Genomic DNA, 26,478 nt, shown 5'->3' with positions numbered 1-26,478 from the left:
GGGAGATGCAAGAGGGAAGAGATATGGGAACATATGTATATGTATAACTGATTCACTTTGTTATAAAGCAGAAACTAAGCCACCATTGTAAAGCAATTATACTCCAATAAAGATGTTAAAAAAAAAACAAAAAAAACCCCACAGAGCTTAAAAAAAAATAAAAATAAAAATAAAATAAAATAAAATACGACACAAATGAACTTATCTACGAAACAGAAACAGACTCACAGATATAGAGGACAAACTCGTGGTTGCCAATGGGGAGGTGGGTGGGGGAGGGATGGATTGGGAGTTTGGGATTAGCAGATGTAAACTGTTATATACAGAATGGATGAACAACAAGCCCCTACTGTATAGCACGGGGAACTATATGCAATATCCTGTGATAATCCATAATGGAAAAGAATATAAATATATATATGTATAACTGAATCACTTTGCTGTATAGCAGAAATTAACACATTGTAAATCACATATACTTCAATAAAAAATACATTAAAAAATTAATAGGGCTTCCCTGGTAGTGCAGTGGTTGAGAGTCCGCCTGCCAATGCAGGGGACATGGGTTCGTGCCCCGGTCCGGGAAGATCCCACATGCCGCGGAGCGTCTAGGCCCATGAGCTATGGCTGCTGAGCCTGTGCGTCCGGAGCCTGTGCTCCGCAACGGGAAAGGCCACAACGGTGAGAGGCCCGCGTATCGCAAAAAAAAAAAAAAAAAAAAAAATTAATAAAATGAGGGGTTTTGGAAGGCTGATCTTGAAGCTCCTTCCAACTTTGATATTCCATGATCCTATTCCACAACGGCCAAAATCGGCTACGTAACGTGAGGGGCCCAGTGCAAAATGAAAATGCATGGCCTCTTATTAAAAACTTATTAAGAATTTCAAGGCAGTGACAAGAGAGAATTCAACCAAGTGCAGGGTCCCACTGAGCACGGGACACACGCCCATCTAGCCCTGCCCTCGTCTCTAGCTGTTGCCATCTAACAGCAACCACCCACCAAAACAAAAGTGGATTTAAAAGCGTTGGGCAGACCAAGTGTGTACATTTCAGTAAGAATTACTCACAATTCTTACTTTCAATAAGAAACACTCACACATGTCAACAAAAATAGTTAACCACACTCAGGTCGGGTGATTAAAAAACGAGTAACTATTGCGTTTTCATACTTGATTACAATCAGTTTCTATTTTAAAGACACGTCTCTAAATATGAAACTGTGCTTGGATTTCAAAGGCAACTCTGAGTTTCCCAAGTCTTAGATTCCACCATGTTGAGCCTTATTTCTGCTAACATCTGTGATGAAGATGAAAGTAACTCAGTCAGCTCTGGCTATTGAAGCTCAAACCCGAGGATAAGATTTGGTATTTTGCAGAGTGAGAGGCAACAGCCACACTCACCATCTGCTTCCGGTGCTTGCTGTTTCCTCGGCTACTGTCAGTCTGAACCCTGGGAAACCAGGCCCATCATGGAGAGGGAAACACGGACCACTTCCTGCCTTCGGACAACAGCAGGAAACCAACACATACGGGGTCAACTTGCTTCCATGGAGCTCAGCTACACAGAACAGCCAAGGACAAGAGGGATACACAGGTGCCAGCTTCTGAAACACAACCTATTTACTCTCTGGACATTTCTAATGAGTGTGATGATTTCTGGAGTTGAGAAGCAGAGCCAGCTGAGGGTTACAATCAGCCACATTGAAAGCGGGGAGAAATAACAGTGGGCAAGAAATGGAAGAGCAGGAAAAATGATTGAAAAGCAGACAGCAAGATTTTTTTTTAAAAAGGGACTCTGGGGCCATTGAGTGAAGAGCTACAGCATTCTCGATGCCATCAGGAGTCATTAGTGCTTTTAGCAGAATCCAAAATCTAGTGCTTAAAATGATGGTGAGATTTCTTCAAGGAAAGTTTAACACATGCCCAGCATACTCTGCGTCAGAAGGTAGGAAAGTGGGTGATATAATTTAGAAATATTCCTTATGGGTCAAACGTAACTTGAGAAAATTAGGTTTTTCTTATCTCCCAAAGGCTCCAGATGGCTGGAGTTTTTTTTCTGTACACGTGCAACATACACAATATATGTGCATGTTCACATTTTTTAGCATTTCTTTTTTACCTACTTTAAAAAATCATTCTTAACCACAGGCCTTATATTAGAGTCTAGAATAGGAGTTTGCAAACTTTTTCGGTAAAGGCTCAGATAGTAAAGTCTTCCAGCTTTGCAGGCCATATCATCTCTGTCACAATGGCTCGGCTCTGCTGTTGTAGCTCAAAGCAGCCATGGACAGCCTGTAAGGAATGGGCATGGCTGTGTTCCTAATAAAACTCCACTTACAAAAACAGACAGCTGGCCGAATTGGGCCAGTGAGCCATAGTTTACCAACTGTTGGTCTAGAGCAAAGAACACGGGCTCCAGCAGGGCCAGACCTGGATTTGAACCCTGTCTCCACCATTTTGTTACCCAGAGGCTCATTTTCCCTCTTTCATATTGTAATATGGGGGATAGTAATACCCACTCGCCGGGTGATTATGAGCATCAAACGGAAAACTTAGTAGAGAATTGATAAAAAATTAACTTTCTTCACCCAATAGTTTTTCTTTCCATCTATAGGATACTTTTCTTGGTTCTTTATCCATATGATTCTTTTCAGACAATGGTCTTTCTTGAACATTATCTCATTGCCCCCAAGGTCCCTGTTCATATTCCATGAGGCTAATAGACAGACATCATCAACTGATTCACTGATAAGGAAACAAAGACTCATGGCAGTAGATACTGTAGCCAGAGGGATAAAGTATACTCTCAAACCCAGTAACCTCTGGCTTTGGGGCTACTCATATAAACATGGATGCACACGACTTTGCAGACATGCCCACTGAGAAATCTATCCACGTATATAGACGAGGCATCATGGTTAGGGTCATGACATATGAGTTCCAGCTCGGCCACTTACTGCATGTATAACCCCAGGCAAGGCACTCGACCACTCAGCTTGGGTCTCTTCATTTGTGAAATGGGGTTAATAACAGGATAGGTTCTAGAAGGCTCTACCTTTAAATGCTAAGCTTAGTATTCAATATAATGCCTCGCACATATTGTAGTAAGTGTTCCATCAACCTCTGTTCAATGTGGTTGTGAGGATTAAATGAGAACAGTATTCCCAGGCCCAGGGCCTGACATTCAGGGAATGTTCCATCAACGATCATTGCTTTGTTAGTGACAGGCCTACACACACTTACACACACATGTAAACACATGCACACACATGCACACAGGGATGTGAGTTCCATGCAGGCAAGAACTATATCTGACACAAAGCATGAGCTCACTGAAGAGCTGTTTGCTTGTTTATGAACAAACACATGCATGTAAACAGATAATTGCAAGCAGCTGATAGGTGGGCTGGGCTGGGCTACCCAAGGTCCTCGCAACTGTCCATCCACATCCATTCGTCCCCTGGAAGGCGCTGAGGAGTGGGTTGACCCAGGCGTGGGATTATGAAATTTTGCTGGCTGTTTGCCGGATTCCAGAACACCACCACCCACATTGCTCAAAGAACCACACCAGTGTAGTCCCCTGAGGTGCTCAGCACAGCTGCGAATCCAGGATCCCAGGACGTAGCAAGGCTGGGGTTTCCATGGAGAATGTCCCTGCCAGGGTGGAGGGTGAACAAGAAGCAGCAAAATCCTCAACACACAGATGGAACTGAAGCAGCAAAGGAGGCTTGAGGGTAGTCCCTCGAACTGCTGGGATGAGGTTCTGTCTTCGAAGAAAGACAGTGTGTGCATCTGGAAGGAAAAAGCCAACAGACGCCCCGGTGCTCTGCACGCAGCGGGTACTTCTGGTCAACCAGGTCCCTGCTGGTGCCCTGGGTGTCTGTACAGGTGAGGCCACCTCTAAGCCAAGAAGGCAATGGCTCACCTCTGGAGGAGCTGCAGCATACACGGCCATCGTGCTGCAGGGTGCCTGGTTCCCAGGCAGCTGCCTTCACTATGCCAAGGAAAGCCCTTGGAACTTGGACTTCCTTATCTGAACTAGGGTGGAGGCTGTGTCTTCTTAGCATTACATAAACTAACAGCCTGGCTCCTTGGCCCTGAATCAGAATGAGCCAATGTCTGCCTCTGTCCATGCAAAACCAAATCCTCAGTAAGTCAGTGGAAATAGTACATGGAGGGCCAGATGTAGCCTTTGGCTGGAAGAACTCAGTTTGCTTAACTGACGCATCTGCTTTTCATTAAATGCTGTTTTTGAGCTGGTTGTGGTTATGTTGTTGTTCAAAGCTGGTGGTGGGAATTAAACCACCCTTTTGGAAAGGAGAAATATGTGTGTGTGTGTGTGTGTGTGTGTGTGTGTGTGTGTGCATCTATGTATGTGGGTAGGTAGGTAGATAGCTATACAGGCAGACACACACATACATACACACACACACACACACTCACACACACGGTAGATGTTAACATCCCCGATGGGCCTATTGAAGATCCATGAGCTGAAATGCTAATAAGTAACACAGCCAAGATTCAAACCCAGATATGATGATTCCACCATCCAGTTTTCCCCCCCACCACGTTGTGACATAAGGGCTAAAATTAATAATATGCACTGCCGTGATATCTGGGGAAAACCAGGAGGGACTCAAAGGGCCTGAATGTAATTCCCCTGGTACTCTGCTAAAAAACTGCTGCCCGTCTCACCTGCTGGCACTGGGTGTCGTGCATTCAGCCATCCCCAGGACCCTGGGTGGGAACCCCAGCCTCTCACGCCGCCTTGCTTTCCTGAGAGATGGAGGCCTGTTAAGACACTGATAGAATATATTGTTGCCAAGTCCCCCTCAAGAGGTCATCTGGCAAAGTGCCTCCTCGCAGGTGCTGAGGGCTCTGGCATTCAGATAACCGGGTCTCAATTCATCCCCAGACTGGGCACTGACAGCACCCAGCAGTCCTACTTCTTTCAACATTCCACTGTCACCCTACCACGTGTCCGCAGGCAGGACCCCTGAATTCTGCAACCCGTACCTTTCTTAATGGAGCTTGGGCGGGAGCCACAGAGAAAGCGTGAGCAATTGATAACAAGTGGTGTGCCCTGTACCTGGTGAGAGGTGACAGGAGATGCAATCAGAGGCAAAGCCCTGATTAAGTGAACTCAACTAACCAGAACCATCAATTAACTGAAATCTTTTTGCTTCCTCTCAGGAGACCCCGAGCTTAGGAACTGAGAACATTACAATTTAAAAAGAAAAATTGGAGAATTCCCTGGCGGTCCAGTGGTTAGGACCCAGTGCTCTCACTGCTGGGGCCCCGGGTTCGAGCCCTGGTCGGGGAACTAAGATCCCACAAGCCACGTGGCCAAAAAAAAAAATTTTTTTTTAACTCTAAAAAAGTAAAAAGAAAAATTGTTTTCTAAGGTCTGGCTCTGATCCAGCCCAATTTCCTTCATCATTGTGTGAACCATGAATGTAACTTGAAATTTTCTAGTAGCCAGTTTAAAAAAAAAAAAGAAAAAGAAATGAGACAGATTGATTTGAATCGTCTATTTTATTTAACCTAATATATCCAAAATATTATAATTTCATCACGTAATCAAGATGAAAAAGTATCGATGTGATACTTTGGTACTCGTTCTGCTACAGCACAACTCAACTTGAACCAGCCTCATTTCAAGTGCTCAGCTACCCCCATGCTGGTGGCCACCATCCGGGACAGGGCAGCTCTGGAGCTGACGTCTGAACTGACTGTTGAGAACGCTGGTTCTGGGCGTTTACAACTAATTGATCGTCAGTCAACAACTGCTTACATGTCTCTTCCCAACTGGTGCGTCGTAATGGACAAGTTGAATTTGGGCTCTAGTGGGTCTATTAGAACCTGGAGAAGGGGCTGCCAGGGCCTTTCCCAGAAGAAAGGTGGCTGCAGTAGGCGCTGCCGACCATGGCCTCCACCAAACCACCTGCTTCTTTCTCAGACTCAGACTATGACAATATTTGCCCCATCTTTCACTTTAAATGAACTCTATAGCCAAAAAAAGTAAATCCTTCTCTAAAAAGACCTTTTTCCTACTGACCACCCAGGAACGTGTAGAGTTTGATGATGTTTACAAAGACTTTCCCCAAAGGAGCCTGCCGTCTAGCAGGGGCAGTGACAAATCACACATGAAAAAAGATCAGTTAATTACGGGTCCAATAAACACTGGCTGCTGGCTGCCTGGAACAAGGGTTGGACAACATATAAGACAGGTACCATGATGAGAAAACTGAGATCAGAAAAATGAATGAATTACCCACCCGCTGCACTGGGAATTTCAGGAGGAAGAAGACAGCAAGAAACAGTCACCCCTTCCAAATTTTAATCATTCATCTGCTAACTTTTCCGATTTTGACCTATCCATGCAGCATCTGTTGTTTTCTTTGGTTACCAATGCTCTTTACATCAGCTCATCTATCTTTTTCTTTAATGAACTAATTTAAAAAGCAAATATTACCCATAAACTGGAGGAAAAACTAGTATAACTTTTGCCATAAATAGAATGTAACTAGAAATTTAAACAGATAGCAATTAATTTCTTTAAAGTTTGTTCATGCACTGCTGGGAACGATCTTGTGCTCTGCCAGTTCATGCGGCACTTTGGAAAAAGCTGCCATCAGAAGTCGAGACCTGGCTTTGCCTGTCTGTCTGTGAAGACTTTGTGTAGGAGGAGAGGGAGGAAAGGCACCCCAGGCGGGGAGCACAGCATGGAGAAAGGTGCAGAGGTGGACACGGATGGAGTGTGGAGGCATGTAATGTGGAGAGGAAATTGACACCTGTGTAATTAAATCACTACAAACAGGTTCAGTTACCCGCAATGCATTTACCACACCGGGAATACGGACTGACATACTTTGTAAATACTTTAAAAGCAAGTGTTGAAACAATAGTGTTCTCATAACTCCCAGTTAACCAGAAAACAATTAACCCAAGCCCCCTGCCGCCACTCCCCCGAGTTTCCCAAAACTGTCATCAGATTGTACTTTTCCGGCAGGGAAAAAATCCTGTTTTCTGGAGGATGGTGAATTCTGAATGCAGATGTCCAAGGTCGCGGTGGGGGGGTGGGAACGGAGAAAAAGACGGGGGTAGTCAAAGGCCAATGAGACGATGTGGACACTGGAATCCCATTCCCCACCCCTCTGTGTGTGTGTGTGTGTGTGTGTGTGTGTGTGTGTGTGTGTGTGTGTGTGTGAATTCTCCCAGGGCTCCTCCAGGCCATCAGAGACACTCATATCTTGTAAAAGGTCAACTTCTAAATTGGTCAGAGAAAGTCTAGCCAGGCTGAATGCCATGGGGAAGAGCCAGCCTGACCTTCGATCCAGCTGAGCTGACATCCCCCAAACATGGGGGCTTTTGCATGTGTGTCAGATCAGCGCCCCCCTGGAGACCTTGACAGTGACAAGCAGTCCCAGAGAAGATGCTCGCCTGCCCTCTCGCATGAAGTGCAGTGAGGCCTTCCTGCCTGCCCAAGCCAGAGACGATGCTTTAAAAAGCCCTTGGAAAAGAAAGTCATATATTCCACGATACGATATTCGTTAGACGCTATCATGGCATTTTATAAGGTCATATATAACGCCAGTTGTAGCTGTAAAAAATTTATTATTCAGCCCCGAAAGGCATATAAATCCCTGCGAAGTGCAGGTTTTTCTTTTAAAAAGTGGTTTAGTTCTTACTACCCTTTGCCTGGGTTCATTCCTGGGAGATAGTGGCCTGCATTAAACTTGCAGCACTGCAATGCCACCCCAAATAGGTCCTAGGTGCAAGATTCCATATTGCTAAGTCCAGAGAGGACCCTCTTCCAAGGCTTGGGCTTCTGGGCAAACAGGTATAGGAGGCTCCTGAAGGTCTTTTCCACTCCACCTGCTCCTTGACAACCTCACAAGATTTTGCACAAACTCCCGTGTCCAAAGAAGATTTCATCTTCCCTCCAAATTGGTCCTTTATTTACACATTCTTACCTCAATTTTTTCTGTGCCCTCCCTATCCCATGCTCCCCTCAACTGCTTGCCAAAATCCTGCCCTGTCCACTCTACATATTAATGGCTCTTAGATCTGTCCCCTCCTCTCCTTTCCCACTGTCCCTGCCCCGTTCGGGCCTTCATCATAGCTCTTCTGGACTGAACGCCCCTTTTCTGGCCCCCCCCCTGCCTCCAGGCTCACCTTTCCAATCTACTCCCCAAGCAGCAGCCAGAGTGATCTTCTCACACTGGTCTTGGGCCATGTCACTCTCCTGCTCAAACACCTTCAATGGCTCCCCATTGCCTACCTGATAAATCCCAAGCTCCCTGAATGGTCTACGTCATCCGGGCCTGTTCTCATCTCATCAGGCCCATCTCTTGCTATTCTCTGCTCCTCTCCCTGTTCACCATTAATATCATATTTCTTGTGATTTCCTGATAGAACCTATCATTTCAACTCTGTTCTCTCTGTTGGGAATGACCTGTACATCCCCTCATCCCTGCCTCTCCTGGCCTACTCTCACTCACCCTTCAGGACAATGGTGTGGGCAACAGCTCCTCCAGGGAGCCTTCCAGGAGTGTTCTGGGTTATACTGGGTGCTCCTACATTATTATAGACGTGACAGCACTCCACAAGGGAGAAATATCAAAAGTCCATTTATCTTACAACAATTTCAATTATAAATGGTCAGGAAAAACACGAAAGGGCAGAGAAAGAGAGACAGCAAGACAACTCATTTAAATAATACAGGTGACCCTGTCCACCACTACGCTCAGTGAAATGAGTATACACCACCTTGCAATGATTTGTCTCTCCATCTAACCCAGGGGTCCTTGTCCATGGACTTGGGGGTCTGTGGAGAGAATTCCGGGGGTCTTGAATGTGTACGTATTTATTTTCATATTTATTTTCACTAACTCTAACTGAAATTTAGCATGTCCTTCAGTTATGAATGTAGGCACCAAGCTGCAGAGGTATTAGCAAGACCTGAGACTCTGACACCAATAGAAATTACAGATATTTTCATATCACATTGCTTTGGTACCAGCTGTCTCAAAATATTATTCACACTTGTCACTACTTCAACATTACCATAGTTATTAGACCTGCCGCCAAATCTAGTTACTTAATGTGTTAATAAAGATGCAAATGCATTATTTCTCAATGTATTTGTTATTTTTATATATATTTTGATAGCTATATTTCAATATAACTGCTTTCCTTTGTAATCTTATGCATTTATCTTTTTGCATTTAAAAAGATTATTCAGGGGAGGGGGCCATAGGTTTTTGCCGGATGCCAAAGGAGTCCACGACACAAAAGGTTTAAACGCCCTGCTCTGGATGTGAGCTCCCTGGGTGCAGGGCACTGGGTCCGTCATCTTCCAATCCCGGGTACCTGAAGCAGCGGTCAGTGTATAGCAGGGATTTTTTAATATGAACTGAGATCTTATATCTATCTATTAATCTATCCTTCCCTCTTTCCTTTCTCTTCCTTCCCCTCCTTCCATCCTTCATTCTTTCCATCTATCCCTCCGTCATCTTCCATTCGTCTCTCCAGCTACCTGATCCAAGCCACAGTTCTAACTACTGACACCTCTGCAGTCAGCCCCTAGATCCAGTTCCAGGAGGAGATGTGTTCCGGGGGGGAAAAAGGAGACCCCAGTCTCTTGTGTGGCCTTGGGCACAGCGTGCCTGGCTCAGAGCTGTGTCTCCAGCTCTCACCCCACGGGGCTGGGGCCCCAGGCCAACGTGCGGCCACATGCCAGGTCCAGTCCATTTATTCCCTAAAGCCAGGGAATGCTTTGGCTTGTTTTCCAAATATCAGGTCAAGTCTTAAAGTAGGGGATCACAGCCATTACCAAATCCACTGATCTGTCTGGCACAGCGGGTAAGAGTTCTGCCCAGGTCCAATGCAGGCACACCTCGGAGATGTTGTGGGTTTGATTCTAGACCACACAGTAAAGCAAGTATTACAGTAGAACGTGTCACATGAATTTTTTGGTTTCCCAGTGCATATAAAAGTTGTTTGCACCATACTGTGGTCTAGTAAGTGTACAATAACGTCATGTCTAAAAAAACAATGTACCTATCTTAATTTGAAATTTTTTATTGCTAAAATATGCCCAAACAATTACCATAGTAACATCAAAGATCATGGATTGCAGATCACCATAACAAATGAAAATTTTGAAATATGGTGAGAATTACCAAAATATGACACAGACGTGAAGTGAGCAAACGCTGTTGGAAAAACGACGCCAACAGATTTGCTCAAGGCAGGTTTCCACAAGCCTTCAATTTGTAAAAAAAAAAAAAAAGAAAAGCGGAAAACAAAAAAAACCCACAGTATCTTCAAAGTGCAATAAAGCAAAGCGCAATAAAACGAGGTCTGCAAGCTCCCCACGTACACTCCACATGACACATGACCTCCGAGGACTTATTTAACTCCTCCCTGAGCCTCATTTTCATTATCTGAGAGGGCGGACATGACCACAGCGTTCACGGAGCATCATCACATGAGTTAGCACACGTGTAGCACGCAGCACCGTGCTGGCACAGCAAGCGCCCGGCAAGTCTCGGGTATCACCCGGTACATCTCAAGGAGGCCAAGAATGAGAGTGATGCCTCCGGCACCCAGGAGAAAAGAGCGAAGGGATTCATCAACAGATACGACTTTTTAAAAATGCTCCAACCCACTCATAACTAAAATGCAAATCAAGACAGTAAGTACTGTTTTTACCCATCAGTTTGACACAGATTATACAGATTGATAATCCCCAGTGCTTTTGAGAGAGGAAACAGGAAATCACTTCGATAGGTGATTTGAAGAAACCTCTGTATAGGACAGATCCACTATGCCTGACAAAACCTAAAACGCACATACCCTTTGAGCCAGCCGTCCCAGATCTAGGCATTCACCCGACAGACGTACACGCTCAATTGTGAAAAGGGATGTGTACAAGAATGTCAGCGTTAAGACGGGAAAAAAAAAGAGAGAGAGAGAAACAATCTGAATGTCCACCAACAAGAAATCAGTTAAATAGATGATGGGATATTTAATTCATTCAATTAATATTTATTGAACAGTTACTACATACCAGACACCATGCTGGGTGCTGGGAATACTTGGAGAAAATAGAAGGCAGTTAAAAACAATGAAGAAGAGTGATGGGTGCTGATATAAATTGACGTCTAAGATACAGAGAGAGGAACAGCAAGTTATTATAAAATATGTTTCTTCAGATTCAGTTTCAAGGAAACAAAATCCCTGCCTATGTACCCTTCCCCCACCCCCCACATTAATGTGCAAAGGAAAAACCTGGAAGGAGAAATAAGAAAACTGTTAATAGTGGTTACCTCTGAACACTGGAAAAAGGGGTATAAGATTTACCTTTCACTTGATACTCCTCTGTATTATTTGATTTTATTTATTTGTTATTGTGTGCCTGTATTGCTTTCTATGCGTTCAACCCACAGTCAGTCCCGTTGGCTCTATTCTCAGAAGTGTCCAGAATCAAACCACTCCTCTTGGCCTCCACTGTGAACATGCTGGTCCCAGCCACCACTGCATTGCCCTGGATATTGCAAAGCCTCCTCCCTCGCCCGTCTTCCCGTGCCTGCCCTTGACTAACAACCGTGCATTTTCACCAGGGCAGCAACCAATCCCATTTTCAAAAGTCAGGCCATGTCGCCCCTCTGCTCAAATTCCTCCGGAGGCTTCCCAGCATGGAGTGTAAGCAAAGTCCTTTCTAGGTTCAATAAGATCCTAACGCTCTGGCCCCACCTCCACCCCTCTTTCCCTTGCTCACTCTTGCTTTAGCTACACTGGCTTCTACGGTGCAAAAACCAGGCCAAGCAAAATCTACCTCAGGGCCTTTGCACTGGCTGCTCTCTGTTCCTCGCCCACCCACACTCTTTAGGACTCTGCTCAAATGCTGCCTCATTTCCAGGCGGCCCTCCCCAGCCCCACCACAGTCAAAGGGCAATCCCTCCTCGACTGACCTGGCCTGGCCCACCCCTCCCCTGCCTCACTTTCCTCCTTAGTACTCGTCACCATTTGACATAACACTGAAACACACATCTCTCGTTTGCCATCTGTCTAGAATGAGGGCACATGAGAGCAGGGACTTCTGTCTTGTTCGCTGCTGTATCTCCAGCCCCTAAAACAGTGTCTGGCACAGAGTAGGCACTCAATAAATAGTCAATGAATGAACTAATCAATAATATAATCCTAACTGGAGAATACAATATACTACTGAGCATAGCAACGATGAAAAACAAATCCAGAAAAAGATCTTAAGTCCCAAAAGGAAAACCTAAAAATAAATAAATGAATAAAAATTTAAAACAAACATGTTTCTAGCCATAGAGAACATGGAGAAACGCTCAAGGACAAACTAACACGTAAACAAGAAACCTCCGGCGTGGCACACAGCGGCCTGGTTGTTCTAAGCTGATGCTCCGCACATAGGACCCTTCCACGGAGTACAGGGAGTAAACAGCAGCTTGTATGAATGAGGTACAGTTAGAGTTAGTAACTGGGGAGTAAAACCAGCCAGTTCGAACACGTTACAGAGTCAGTCCCAAAGCCACAGACTATTTCCGGGTGTCAGGCAAGCCCACACCCTCCTGAGAGCGCCAAACCACAGCAAATCTGCCAACCCTATGCTTGCAGGCTTCAGGAGCCCTGCCTGGAACTTGGCCCTCGCTCCACCAGGCGCCCGGCCTAAAAGCGACTCGGCCAGCGTTCAGAGCTGGGGTTAGGGTCTCCAGCCCCCAGGAGCACACCGGGCCCTTCACCTTTCTGTGCCTCAGAGTTTGCTGGAACATTCGAGTTTTCCTTTGTATCTCATCTCGCCAGCAATGAAAGGCTTGGCATGTGCTGGTTTGTTTAAACTCTCCTTCCCGCCCCGCCCATATAAAGTCACTTGAGAGCAAAGACGTCAAATCCAATGACATTTATAGGAGGTATCCAACCCGTGGACTTCACCCAACCCTCCCCAGCACCATTTCATGACACGGTCCCTGCAAACCACACTCAGGCCAGTGGTTCTCAGTTGGGGTCAACTTTGCCCCTAGGGGACATCTGGCTGTGTCTGAAGATATTTTCGGTTGTTGCCACTGGGGAGGGGGGCGTCACTGGCACGTAGTGGGTAGGGTCCAGGTACTCTGCACAGGACAGCGCCCACACCGAAGTCCAAAATGGCAGGAGTGCCTCGGCTGAGCAAGCTTGGTGGATGAGCAGGGTGAACGACGAGGCTGCCCTGGGGAAGGGAGACACTGAAGTAATGGGCAGACGGGAGGCAGAAGAATTGATGAGACCCGGCCCACACTCCACCTAGGGGCTACTGAGATGCTCGGCGTCCGGCCTTCTAAGGAAGCTGTGTGGGGCTCTTAACCAGGGGCAGTTCCACTGCCCGGGCTAGTGGGAGAGCCTCGTCTCCCCTCCCCTCCCCTCAAGAAGATGCTTTTTTCATTAGAAGAACTGTGCCTGCCTCTGTCACTCTGCTGACCACTCGGCGTCCAGGCAGACCTGGGCTTTGCTTATGTGGTGACAACACAGCCTACCCTGTCCCGCGTGAAGGCAAATGTCCCAGCCCACAGACAGGACGCAAGCACCTGGCTCAGCTGCCAAAAACATCCCCCCGGTAATTTAACTAATGCTACTTCCCTCTCTGCAAAGAGGGAAGCAGCCATCTGAATAGAGAAGGAAGAATGTTCCAGAAAAAGGACCAAGCAAATTCCCGCATGGGAAGACAATGTAAGGAGACTGAAGAGCCCTTGCTTCTGGGGTCTGCTCCTGACGCAAGAGAGAAAGCAGGGTGGGGTTAGTGTTTATAAGTGACAAGGGGGCATCATCACCCCAGCCTCTAAAGAGTCCAAGGAGGTAGGTGACATGGTTGCTTTAACCAGTGGGGAAACTGAGTCTCAGGAGGCTGAATACCTTCTCAAAGGTGACGCATTCAGTAAGTGAAGAGGTCAGGATTCGAACCCAGGACCCTGGGCTCCATCCAAAGGGGGCAGCTGGCCCTTGCCACTAGCTGACATCTAAAGGCTCAATGTAGTTTTACCTTCCAATTTTTCAAAAATCTTTCAAACCCCCTCCCTGCCCCCCAAAACCCCGTGGGCCAGCTGGAGATGCCACCAGGAGGTCTGTGTATGACTCTGGGTCTAGGATGATGTCATGAGAAAGTTACCTCCTGCCACCCCATAACCAGTGCCGGTTATAATTGGGGCAGGGAGCGTGTGGCAAAGAAGTCGCTTTAGGCCCCTTGTATAGCTGGAGTTTCTTTCTTCTAGCATTGAGCTGGCTGGGCTCTTCCTTCTCAGGACAATAAAACTGTCCAACTGTCCTCAGCCCCACCCATCTGGTACCTGTACCACAGCTAACTTGAGTTTTCCATCCAGTCCCCTTCCTTTCAGTGGAAAAATAAGAGCTATAGTTCCCAGAAGAAAATCAGAAGAGGTTATTATTATTAATAAGATGTTCCTTTTCAGAAAGGCACTTGAACCCAGCAGGGAGGGTTGCACTGAGGTTGGAGCTGGGACCCCACCTCTCCAACCTGCTGGAAGAGGACAGCCCAGTTCCCCAGCCAGAACCACTTAGACTGGAGAAATGGCCACGTGCTGGCCCTCCCAGGGCCTCTCAGAGGCAGAGGCAAGGTGGTGGCACTTTTGAGAAATCAGATTCAAATGCTAAGACAGTTATATTTCCTGGAGGTGTGACAGAGAATGAGAAAAGGAGAGTTTGCAAAGGCCTTCCCTGCTGGCAGAAATAGCCTGTTTTCTCTGTCTGCCTGTCTGCTCTGGGGTTACAGGGAGGAGCTGAAGCCCTGCCCTCCCTGCCTTGTCAGCCTAGACCTTGGTCCCTCCCGGGTGAAGGAGTCCTTCACTGCCTCAGAGCCAAGACAGACAGAAGGGTGTGAGTGACAAGACTCAGAGCAAACTGGCCCCTGCCTGGGGCATCTTTCTCACGCATGTGGGTCCTCTTGTGCTTTATTTAGCACAGTGGTATTGAGAATGTTTGCTTCTCGATTTGGTTTTGGGGGGAGGTTGTCACAAATAGAATGACAGCTCTGATCCTCTGCCCAGAAAAATGCTCAGACACCCACAATTGGGCATTCAGTTTCAAAAGAATCACTGCTCCCTCCCATCCATTCTGGGACCTTCCCTTGGTTTGAAGACCCCCCACTTTCTCACAACAGGACATGAAACGACAGTGATTCACCCTGGGAAACCTCACTGGCAGTGCTATGGGAGGAAGGGGCTGGAGGCTCCGTGTCCAGGCCCCGAGGAAACAGAGGCCACTCTCCTAGGGGAAGCTGAGGACACTTTACCAAGAGACACTTTCTCAGGGAAACCGACAAAGCAGCTCCCGCCACAGCGGGGAGCTGTTACCACCTGATCCGTGTGATCAGGTCCTGGAGAGCGTGGTTGTAGCTATGGGACAGGGCAGCCCTACAGGAGCTGTGGCCCTCCCAGGCAACTCAGCCAACCCACAGAAAATGACACCATTCCACTGTCCCCACCTCCTCCCATCTCCTGCCAGCGCCTCCCCTGGACCAAAGCAATGAGAAGTCCATGCTGATGAAATCCATCAAGGTCAGCCTCTGGGGGCCGAGGGAAGGGAGGATGGGTGGAGAGTGGATCTGAGGAGGGTGGGGACAGAATACATCCAACACGCTTCATCTCAGCTGAGACCTAACATCCGAGGTGGCATCAGCAAGAGGGTGCGTGAGGGAGACATGGGGCTGTTGACCTCCCACACGGAGCCTGAACTTCCCGTGGCCAGGAACCACGTGTGGCTTATCTGACTGGCAATGGTGAAGTGTCATCTGAATCCAGGTCTGCCACTAACGTGCTGGGTGACCATGAAAGCTGTGGAGCCACTCTGGGTTTTTCCACATGTAAAGCACAAAGGTGAGCCCTGAGGGGCAGGGGGCACAGCAAACGCTGCAGGAGACGGAGGTCTGGCTTCGGTCCTCCCTCTGCAATTTAGGGGGGCTGTGGCCTTGAACCAAGTACTTAACCTGTCAATGTCTCAGTGTCTTCACCTGCAAAGGAGGGGAACGCAAGCCCCTTCCCCAGGTGCTGCCATCACGATTAGATGAGATGATACATAAAAAGCACTTAGCAAAGTCCTAGGTGTGGAGCAAACACGCAGGCGATGTTGCAGAAGCAGCATCCAGATCTTCTCTGGTTCCTAAATCCTCCAAGTCTGGGCTCTGGATATTGATTTTGATGTCCCTCCTCCACCTGGACCTCCGTCATGCTGCTATTTTATGTGAAAGCGATTTTCTTGACGGCATTATCTGGACAACTAGAACCTTCAAACCCAGCCTGAACATTCTAGGCCTGGAACCTTCTCTTTTTAAGCTCCTGGGTTCACACCGCTCTGCCTGAAAACCTCACGGAGCAGACAGACTAAGCCTCAGAGATCCTGGTCCATGTGCTATGGCTGGCAAACAGAAGCAACGCCTGCTCACCGAGACTCCAGCTTGTAATTCGATGCAAATCTGGCGACACTGCCATGTTGCTCAGCTGGTGGCACTGTGGGCTTCCCCTCAGTGCTGGAAGGTGTGTGGGCGGGTGCTCTTCAAGACGGTGCATCTGCTGGAAGGGAAACGTGAGTGTCTCCTTCTCACTGTGAGGCCACTCTGCTTGCTCTCTGCAGGGGGACCCTCCCGCTGCATGGAACCTCGGCTCCGCACCTGGAATTCATTCCGTACGGACAGATAATTCCAAACCCATCTGCTGGGGATGGCCAAGGGAGTGATCTCTACCTCTGTCTCTATCTCTACTTATATCTGTAACTATACATATAACTATATCTGTAGCTATATCTATATCTAAATCTTATCTATGTCTATATCTACATTCATTGCTACATCATATCTGTATATGTTCTATATCTAATCTATCTCTCTATTCCTAATCTCTATATCTATCTAATCTATATGTAGCATATATACATTATTTGTATACATTACACATACATGCATTATAATAATGTATGCACTATAATACATATATACATTAGATACAGATTAGATAGACATAGGTTCAGATATAGAGATATAAATTAGATATATTGATAGATATAGAATTATATTTTCTAATGTATAATGTATAATATATGACATCTAATGTATAATGGATATCATAATGCATATATGTATTATGTGTATACAGTTGTCTCTCAGTATCTCCAGGCGGATTGGTACCAGGACCCCCATAGAGACCAAAATCCATAGATGCTCAGGTCCCTTATATAAAACGGCATAGTATTTGCATATAACATACACACATCCTCCTGTATACCTTAAATCATCTTTAGATCACTTATTACACCTAATACAATGTAAATGCTACATGAATAGTTGCCAGCAAATGGCAAATTCGAGTTTTGCTTTTTAGAACTTCCTGGAATTTTTTTCCAGATATTTCTGATCCATGGTTGGTTGAATCTGTGGATGGGGAATTCAGAGGGCTGACTGTATACACTGTACATCACATACACATTATGTAATTAAGTTACAGATCTATAACTATGTCTACATCTCCACCTCTTATACCTATCTATCATCTGTATCTCTTCTCTATCTATATTTAATCTATGTCTTAGCAACACAGCAGTGAAGGAGATGGTGCTTCATTTGTAACCTGGCTCTAATCCAGCCTCAACCACTTACTGACTGTATAACTTTTATAGGAAACTCGGTCTCCCTGGGCCTCAGTCGGCTGGTCTGTAAAATGGGGCTAAGATCTGTACCTGCTAGACTGCCAGGTCCAAATCCTGGCTGCTCCACTTGTTAGCTGTTGGACAAGCAGCTTAATCTTGTTATGCCTCAGTTTCTCATCTGTAAAACAGGGATGATTTAATACCTCCCATCGAGGGCAGCTGTGAAACCTGAGTTGAGTGAATCCATGTAAAGAGCTTACTTAGAAGAGCGCCCAGCCCACGTTACCAGTGCTTAGTGGATATTGGCTAAAAGTACTAAACTTACAAACACACATACAATGTGCAGTTCTCGGCTCAGAGTAAACTTACAGTCAATGTATGTTGGTCATTATTGACAAGAGCAATAGTTTGAAGTGTTCTCAGTCAACAGCTAAACTCAAACCATCAATGCCTTGGGAGAAGTCATCTCCCACGGAGAATAGAGGAATAATGACCTCAACACGATCTATTTTTCAAAACGGCGCATGTGGCTACACTTTGGGGAACTTGCCGGCTATTTACGGAACGTTGCATCACTTCGTTTGCCCTGAGTCATACAGACTAGAGAGGCGCCATGGCCATAGGAAGGCAAATCCTCCCCGAGAACGTTTCTACTGCCAGGTCCAGCCTCCTTGCCTGGCAAGCCAAGTCCTGGCCCGGGCAGTGGTCCAGCTGGTCACCTCCCCGCCCCACCTCTCCCACCAGGTCTAATTAAAGACCCAGCAAATCACAGCCAGAGGAAAAGACCGTGGTGGAGGGATTTGGCTTGTCCCAAAATCAGCCTTGTCTGCTCTGGAGAGGTTCTGCTCCCCCAGAGAGGCTGGCGGGAGGAAAGCAGATGGGCTGAGGAGCAATTTGGTCTCAACGTCCTCTCAACAGATGCCGGGCACCATAAGAATTAATGGGCTGGAGACTCAGGTAAGAGCCATTCAGAAGCTCCCTGATCACTCCCCAAACCGCTCTCCACGGAGGAAAAGGTTAATCGAAGCCCAGAGCTGGAGGCGAGGCGAGGCGAGGAGACAGCAATTGCTTTAATCCCGGGAGCGGGGGAAGAGCTTCAGGAGAAAGAAGTTTGCACAGAAGAGGCTGTGGTCTGCCTCTGAAAGAGGAACAGGGCCTTGAAGCTGAGGTTTTCACAAGTCCGTTGGTCCAGAAACCTTAGCCCAACCCTCTCTGAACTCAGCCACGTAGATGGGCTTTTTAATTTTTTTTTTTAAATGCTGCATTTTTCTCCAAATGCTGTTGGGCCCTAGCATCTCTCAGAAAACTATCTCTAAGAGGTTTTTTTCCCTTTTCCACACACTGTGCACATGCCCATATGCATCATGAGTCACGACCCTGCGTGCAGTCACTCCCTGGCAACTCAGACCTAGAGGCTTTGGGGGATGGAGGCGTCACCGCCAAGAGCCTGGAGGCGGAGGCCTGATATTAACCAGAGAGGAGGATGTTTGAACATAAACAAGAGAACACCAAGGAAGGAACAAGTTTCGCCCTTCTACGAGGTCACAGTTATGTGGCTGGGACTGTCTTTGTAAGAAAAGCTGTCCACGTGGCACATGAGGTTACACCACCACTTCTTAACCTTGGCACTATTGACATTTGGGGCCAGATAATTCTTTCTTGCATGTATGGTAGGCTGTTTAGCAGCATCCCTAGCCTCTACCCACTAGATGCCGGTAGCATTCCCCAGCCCCCAAGCTGTAACAATCAAAAATGTCTCCAGACGTCACCGAATGTCCCCAGGCGTGAAGGTAGTAAATTTGCCCCAAGTTGAGAACCACTGGTTTAGACTCAGGCTTCAGTTCAGCTGAAAGGGAGCCAGCTAATTAGCTAATGATGATTATTAGCTGATTTCTCACATAAGCCCCATTATCATAGCACATTGCTCAAGTCAGAAGTTCCCTGTCAAAATGCTCGCCGCGGGTGTTAGTTTGACTGGATGGCCCCAAATTTAAGCCCCTTTTCCTCTGTCCCACCCCCTCAGTCCTTGCCCTTCACCCTTGTCTGATAAGGTAATTCCTTATTCATCCTGACATTCTAATGACACCACGGCATTGAGGGAGCTCCAAGGAGCTAAAACTTTCAATTGATTCTAAGGAGAACTGGCATTATTTTTACAGGAACCCAGATATAATATGCAAAACTCTCAGAACACGATTACTGCCACCTCTTTGCCTGGTTAACTCTTTCTACTGTAAGCTCTCAGCTCGGATGTCACCTCCTGAGCTTAAAACTCACCTCCAGAGAGAGACTTCCTTGAACACTCTCCCCCTTGCAGTGCCCGGTCACTCCCACTTACAGACACGCTGGTCTTGTTTTTGTTCACTCATTACTCCCTGAAACCATGGGCATATTTATTTGCTCTTAAATTCACTGTCTGACTCCCCCAAACAGAACGGGGGCTCCATGGGCAAGGTACCTTCTGTCTTGTTCACTGCTGTACATTTAGCATCAAGGCCTGGCCTCTTCCTGGACCCCAAACTATTTATTAAATAACCAACTGGATGAATGGATGAATTTCTCACGGACTGATTTCCTTCCACCCACTACTCGTTTTCTTCGTGGGTTTTGTTCACAATCTTCAATGACCCCAGCATCACCTTTAAATAATGTGAATGTAACTCCCTCCCCTTATACCCCCAGCTGGTTGATCAAAGAAATTCAAGTACCTGGCTGGTTGTTGAAAGCTGAGCAGTCAGGAGTTTTCCTCCTGATGCCCCTGATCTTCAGGTCCTGAGAGCAATCTCAGCGTAAAGGAAGGTTTGCTCCCCTCCAAGTACAGCAGACCCAGATTGACAAATCTTTACTGAAGAGTTCCTTTATTACAACTCCCAGGGGATCTTACTGTTGGAGCAGAGGCCATGAACTAATTGACAGTGAAGATGTTGGCGGAAGGGGTGGCAGGAAGGGAGACAGAGAAGCTAAAATTAAATAACGAGAGGCTTTGCCAATTGGAGTGAATTCAGAAATGATAAACCATCTTGCGGATCAATGAGAAAGAGAGAATCAAATAATGAGCATTCATATTTACCAAAACGCTACTGATGTACAGGCAGATGTTTCATTTTTGTTGTTTTAAAAATAAATTTTCTGTTGGGTCCATTGCTTAAACCCTTTTGCCTACCAGCCTTGTGGCAAAACTATCGGTCAAAGAATCACTCATCATGTAAAGCATTATTATCTATTTATTTATATATCCACCCACGTATCATCTATCTATCATCCCTCTACCTACTTATCTAAGTACCTCTGTGGATACTTGTACAAAACACTTTCCATGCATCTATCTATTTATCTATATTGAACTTGAGGTGCATACATCAAGCTCGTCCCTCCAGCTTTTCTGAGCATCAGCAAAATCTTTCTAGGCAACTTTTTTTTTTTTTCTGGAAAAATAGGAGAGAGGTTGAGAAGATAGATTCTGATGTCATATGGCCCCAAGTCTGACACTCACCAATGTTAGGTCCTGTGTGACCTTGGGCAAGTTACTTAACCTCTCTGACCCTTAGGGTCCTCATCTGGAAGTTGGGTATCATGAAAAGACCTATGTAATAACGGCATTTGAGGATTCAGTCGGAGAAACCAGTTCTTGGCAAGTGGTAAATATCATTAAGAGTGGGGATCATTGACGACGCCGCTAACCAAATTCAAATTCCTTTCAGACACTTTTTTTTTTCATCTCTAGGTCACTTGGTTCCCGGGTAACCGCCATCTGGAGACTAGAAAAGTATTCACCACTGCAAGTCAGGGAGTCCTCGGTACCCGCCAGGGGCAACCTGCTGAGGGAAAGCTGACACCAGGGATTTAAACCTTACTCGACTTCCTCATCCTATTAATCTGGCCGTTAAGCACAGAGAGCCCTGCTGATGCCAACAGATGCGCAGCTTTGCTGTGCCAGTGGCAGAGCATTAGAGGAGGCCTCATCAGCCAAGCAATCCAACCCCCCCAACTCAGAACAGCTGCCCGGGGACAGATGCACTAGGCACTGGGCAGCGGCTGAGGCAGTGAGTACTAGGGAGAGAGGGGATGCGTGGAGGGAAGGGTCCCTGGCTGGCCCAATGTCCCTGTGCAGACTGGGCCCCGGGCAAGCACGCCACTGAAGCATGATGTACGGACAGGGCTCACAGTGAAATCTCAAATTCAGGCCCACCTGTGGCACCTGTGCTCCAGGATGGAGCACGTGATGGCTTTCTTGGGAGCAAAGGGCACAGGGGGAGGAAGTGGGAACTGACCCAGAGCTCAGAGCACATCCACCACTCACCTGTGCATGGCTGGCTCTTCCAAGCTCGGCCACATCTGCCACCTTGCTTGTGCCACATGGGTAATATTTGGGGTGGCATATCCTGCCAGAGAACCTTTCCCTGCCCCTCTCATCTGACCTGCCTGCAGGCAGCTGAAGAGGATCCCATCCTGAGTCCCAGGATGGGCTGAGGCCCAGCACAAAGTCAGATCCGGCCACGGGCTTGTGCCAACAGTTACAAAAAAAAAAAAAAAACACATCTGCACTTTGGTTGGGTTCCAACGTCTCTTTAACAGGGGAAACCAGAACTCGGGGAAAGACAATAGCATCCTACGGCTCCCCAAAGACCGAGCTCCAGATGAGACTGATGGAGTGTTGTCTGGAGACATATTGAGTCATCTCCCCAGTGCCGTGGCACCAGTACAGAAAGCCCGCCACGTGCCACAGCTGGCTGCGTGCGGACCGGGGCTCAGGTCCCTCAGGCAGATGGATGTGACTCGGGGAGAGGTCACTGTGTAGGTAGGGGTGAGCTGTCACACCCCAGAGCCAGGGCATGTGACTGTTCTTTCCCATGGAGCTTTTGAAGGGCTGGTGGGGTGAAAGATGCAGCAGGGCCAAGGACAGAACCATCCAGGCTGCAGCCACTCCACCTCAGATTCGGCTTCCAGAATTCTGGGTGCAGACTATGTGCCCAGGGGTTTCCCTGAGTCTAGTAACTTTTCCTTCTGGGAAAAGACTGATAAAGAAGAGAAGGGCCAGCATTTCAAAAACCCGCCCTGGACGTTCTCTCAAAATACGTGGGGAGAGACACGTTTCCCAAAGCATGGCACACATACCTCTGAGAGGACGTTGCAGTGGTTTTAGAGGGCACCCAAGGAGCTTTGCAACTGTATTAATTTAACATTTAATGCTTTGCAACACAATGTAACTGGCACATCAAACTTGTGATTTCACCAATATTATTCCTTGAGATAGCATTTCTCAACCCTGCCCTACTGCCATTTCAGGCATGGTAATTCTTCCTGTGGGGGCATCCTGTGCCTTGTAGAACATTCAGCAGCCTCTCTGGTCTCTACCTATTAGATGCCAGTAGTAAACCCCCCTCCCTCCCAGCCCGCCAAGGTGAGATAACCAAGAATGTCTTCAGATGTTGCCACAAGTCCTCTGGGGCTCAAAGATACCCCTGATCGGGAATCATTACCTTAGGGTAAGTCTGCTTCTGAAAGTAAAATATGTTCATTTCAGGGAGAATGTGTTTCTAGGTGACTTGGCACAGATACAATTCACATTGGCCAAACGTGGCCGAGGTGACAGGTGACTGGCCGAAGTCTGGCAAAAACCAGACCAGAGGATGGCCAAACACAGGCTAAAAACTGGGCGTTTATCCCCTCAAAGTCCCACCCGCTGCTCCTTCCTACCAGCTTTATTGTCTGGTCATCCCCGAAGCCGATGTAAGTAAGTGTGCGCGGGGAGGGCGGGGGTGGGTAGTGAGAGGCCACAAGAGCCCAGAGAAACCCTGAGAATCCACGTTCCTCCCAACGTCCGGCCTTTCTGATGAAGGAAGGAGGAGCAGGGCAGAGATACCCACGATGAGGGTGACGAGTAGTGAACAGCTGGTCCCAGGATGTGCAGGGGTCACCGAGGAGCCTCGAGAAGCTCAGCCACATCCGCCGGTCTGACCCGCCGTTAGCTGTGGGGTGCTGGTGGCATCCACCCTGGCTTCTCTGTTTACTGTCTGACCAACCCCCAGAGCTAAGGAAACCATCCATCCAAAGATACACCCCCTTCAAGTCCCGTCAGAAAAGCACTGTTCTACTGGTTTAAAAAGCTAACATTCTTTTTAAACGGCAGAAACTAACACACCACTGTAAAGCAATTATACTCCAATAAAGATGTTAAAAAAAAAAAAAGAAAAACTAACACTCACAAGCACTTAGCACATACTGATGACTTCACAGACACCCTGTCCTTTCCTCCTCACCACAGCCCTGCAGGGCAGGCACTGTCCCTGTGGTAATAATATTCCAGATGGGGAGACAGAGGCTGAGCGGTCCAGTGACCCTCAGGGCCAGGACACAGCTCTCGGGCTCTACCTGGGTCTGCCGCACTCACAGCCGCCCCGCTGTCCTAGCTCCCCGGAAAGCAGAAAGTGGACAGTAAGGGCCATTCCCTCCTTACAAGGCCCACTGGTCACCTGCCCCCCCCGCACAGAAATGCCATCATGATTCACATGCCTCAGAACGGCCCATCGCGCAGGCAGACACAAGCGCACGACTGACGGCCCGGGGAGAAAGTTCTCCAAACCCAAGGCATGAAAGGGCAGCCATCCCCCACTGCATGCCTCCTCTCTGCCTTCCCTCCCCCACCCTGCATTCACCTCCTCGTGACTGCTGGGCGGAAGCAAAGGGCAGAAGAAAACTCAAAAGAAACAGGTCTGGTTCTTGCCACGGTGCTTTCAGAACCTGGGCACATGCATGCGTGCACACACACTCAGGCACAATCAGCCGGTGTGTGTACACACGTGGGTGCACGCACGTACCCCAACCGGGCAGGAGGATGGCCTTATGTGTCCGTCCAGCCTTTCTGAGTCCTGGAGCCAAGAGGATGCACGAACGCTCCCTGGAGAGCTGGTCCGGGGACATCAGTGCAGAGAAAGTGACAAACACCACGGGAAGGTACTCACCTGGGCCTCCAGGGTGATCACGGGGCTCGGTTGTGCGGCCTGTGGGAAAAGAGGAGAAAACACACGTGAGCGGTGGGAGAAGTGTAACCTACTGCCCCGGCATCAAGCAACCCCGCAGGGAAGCTGGCCCCCCTCTGTCGCCCCCATTCCACGTGACAGGAGGACAGCCCGGCCCAATCTCCCCCCACCACACCTCCTCCCACACCCACAGGATGAAGGAGGCTGTAATCTTTCATTAGGGGGATACAGGGACACCCGCGTGGAGATCGTGCCAACCACGGAAGTGTCAGCGTAAAGAAAGAAGAAACAAAGGCCCCTCGCCGAGTATCTCAAAGCGTGTTCAAATCATTGATGTGAAGGAGAAGATGGGTCCGTAAGAGGATTAGAAATAAACCTGAAAGAATATAAAATCCCCATCAGGGGCAAGGCCACCACTTTGTGTCTGATCTTGGAAAGAATGAGGGAAGGACTGAGAGGAAAAGAAGAGCTTAATTCCTGGTCTGTGTGGCACATTCCAATGCGCTGGGGAAGACTCCTTTCAGCGGAGAGAAGGCCAGAGAAAGTCTCATTCATTCACTCGCTACAAAAGCCAATTGACTGGAAATGCTTGGTGGTAATGTCTCGGGTCATTAAACGTGAACTCTTGGGTGGGGGGCAGGGTGGGTACGGAGGAGGAAGGGGCAGCTAGGGAGGAGGTAATGGTTTTCAGCAAGTGGATTCCAAAGAAAACAGGAAGCTCGGCACATAAAGGCTATTTTTGTCTGGACTATGTCAGCTCTGAACTTCATCATCTTGGATTCCTGATTCTGGGAAAGTAACCTCAAGCTGCCTCTTACAGAGAACGGGCGTGATTTTACGGCCCCTCAGTGCGAACTCAGTTGAAAGCTTTGCTTTATCCGAGCAGATTTTCCAACACAGGCTTCCAGGAAGCCGTGCAAATTAGCCCCAGCCCACTGGCCTCTGCTGTGAACAAGGAGATGTAGGAATCATACCCTATTTGTTTGTCTGTGAACGGCTTATTTTACTTAGCATGATGTCCTCAAGGTTCATCCATGTTGTCACAAATGACAGGACTTCCTACTTGTTTGAAGGCTGAATAATATTCCTCTGTGCATGTACATACAACGTATTTTCTTTATCCATTCACTTGTCAATGGACATGTAGGTTCTTTCCATGTTTTGGCTATTACGAATTTGGCTGCCATAAACATGAGAGTACAGATTTCATGATTCCACTTATATGAGGAACCTAAAATAAACTCTCATAGAAGCAGAGAGTAGAAGAGTGGTTGGCAGGGGCTGGAGGGAGAGGGAAATGGGGAGGTGCTGTTTATCGGGTACAAAGTTTTGTTCACACTAGATGAATAAGCTCCAGAGAGCTGCTGTTCGACACAGAGCCTAGAGTTAACAAACCATATTGTACACTGAAAATTTCGCCCAGAGGGTAGATTTCATGTGACGTGTCCTTTCCACAATTTTAAAAAAAGGAAGTGTAGAGAAATCGGAACATCTTAAACCCCTACCCTAGGTGAACTGTCACTCACTTTCTTGCTCACTTCTCTTTGGTACCTAATTGTGATGAGCGTCGGAGGCCTGACCCCAGGATCATTTTGCCTTCTGGTCTGTACTGACTTTTCCTTCAAGACGAGGGAATCCTCTCTCCTGAATCCTGTTCTAATTCCCAGCACTCCTCCAATGGTGCAGCTCAAAGACTGTTGCCAAGAGAACATCTTGGGCTTCCCTGGTGGCACAGTGGTTGAGAATCCGCCTGCCGATGCGGGGGACACGGGTTCGTGCCCCGGTCCGGGAAGATCCCACGTGCCGCGGAGCGGCTGGGCCCGTGAGCCATGGCC

General features: G+C 47.6%; 1 protein-coding gene across 1 annotated transcript in view; it reads right to left on the bottom strand.

Annotated features, from left to right (window-relative positions):
* LOC114487549 (xylosyltransferase 1-like) overlaps positions 1-26,478 on the bottom strand; it is a 176,580-nt gene that overhangs the window by 87,090 nt on the left and 63,012 nt on the right. Inside the window, exon 2 of the mRNA XM_028498027.2 lies at positions 24,626-24,664. Within this exon, the coding sequence (XP_028353828.2) occupies positions 24,626-24,664 (39 nt within the window). The remainder of the gene's footprint in view (positions 1-24,625; positions 24,665-26,478) is intronic.

Source organism: Physeter macrocephalus, chromosome 14, assembly GCF_002837175.3.
Source record: "Physeter macrocephalus isolate SW-GA chromosome 14, ASM283717v5, whole genome shotgun sequence".
NCBI classification, from domain to species: domain Eukaryota; kingdom Metazoa; phylum Chordata; class Mammalia; order Artiodactyla; family Physeteridae; genus Physeter; species Physeter macrocephalus.
This window is presented reverse-complemented; position numbering and strand designations above follow the sequence as displayed.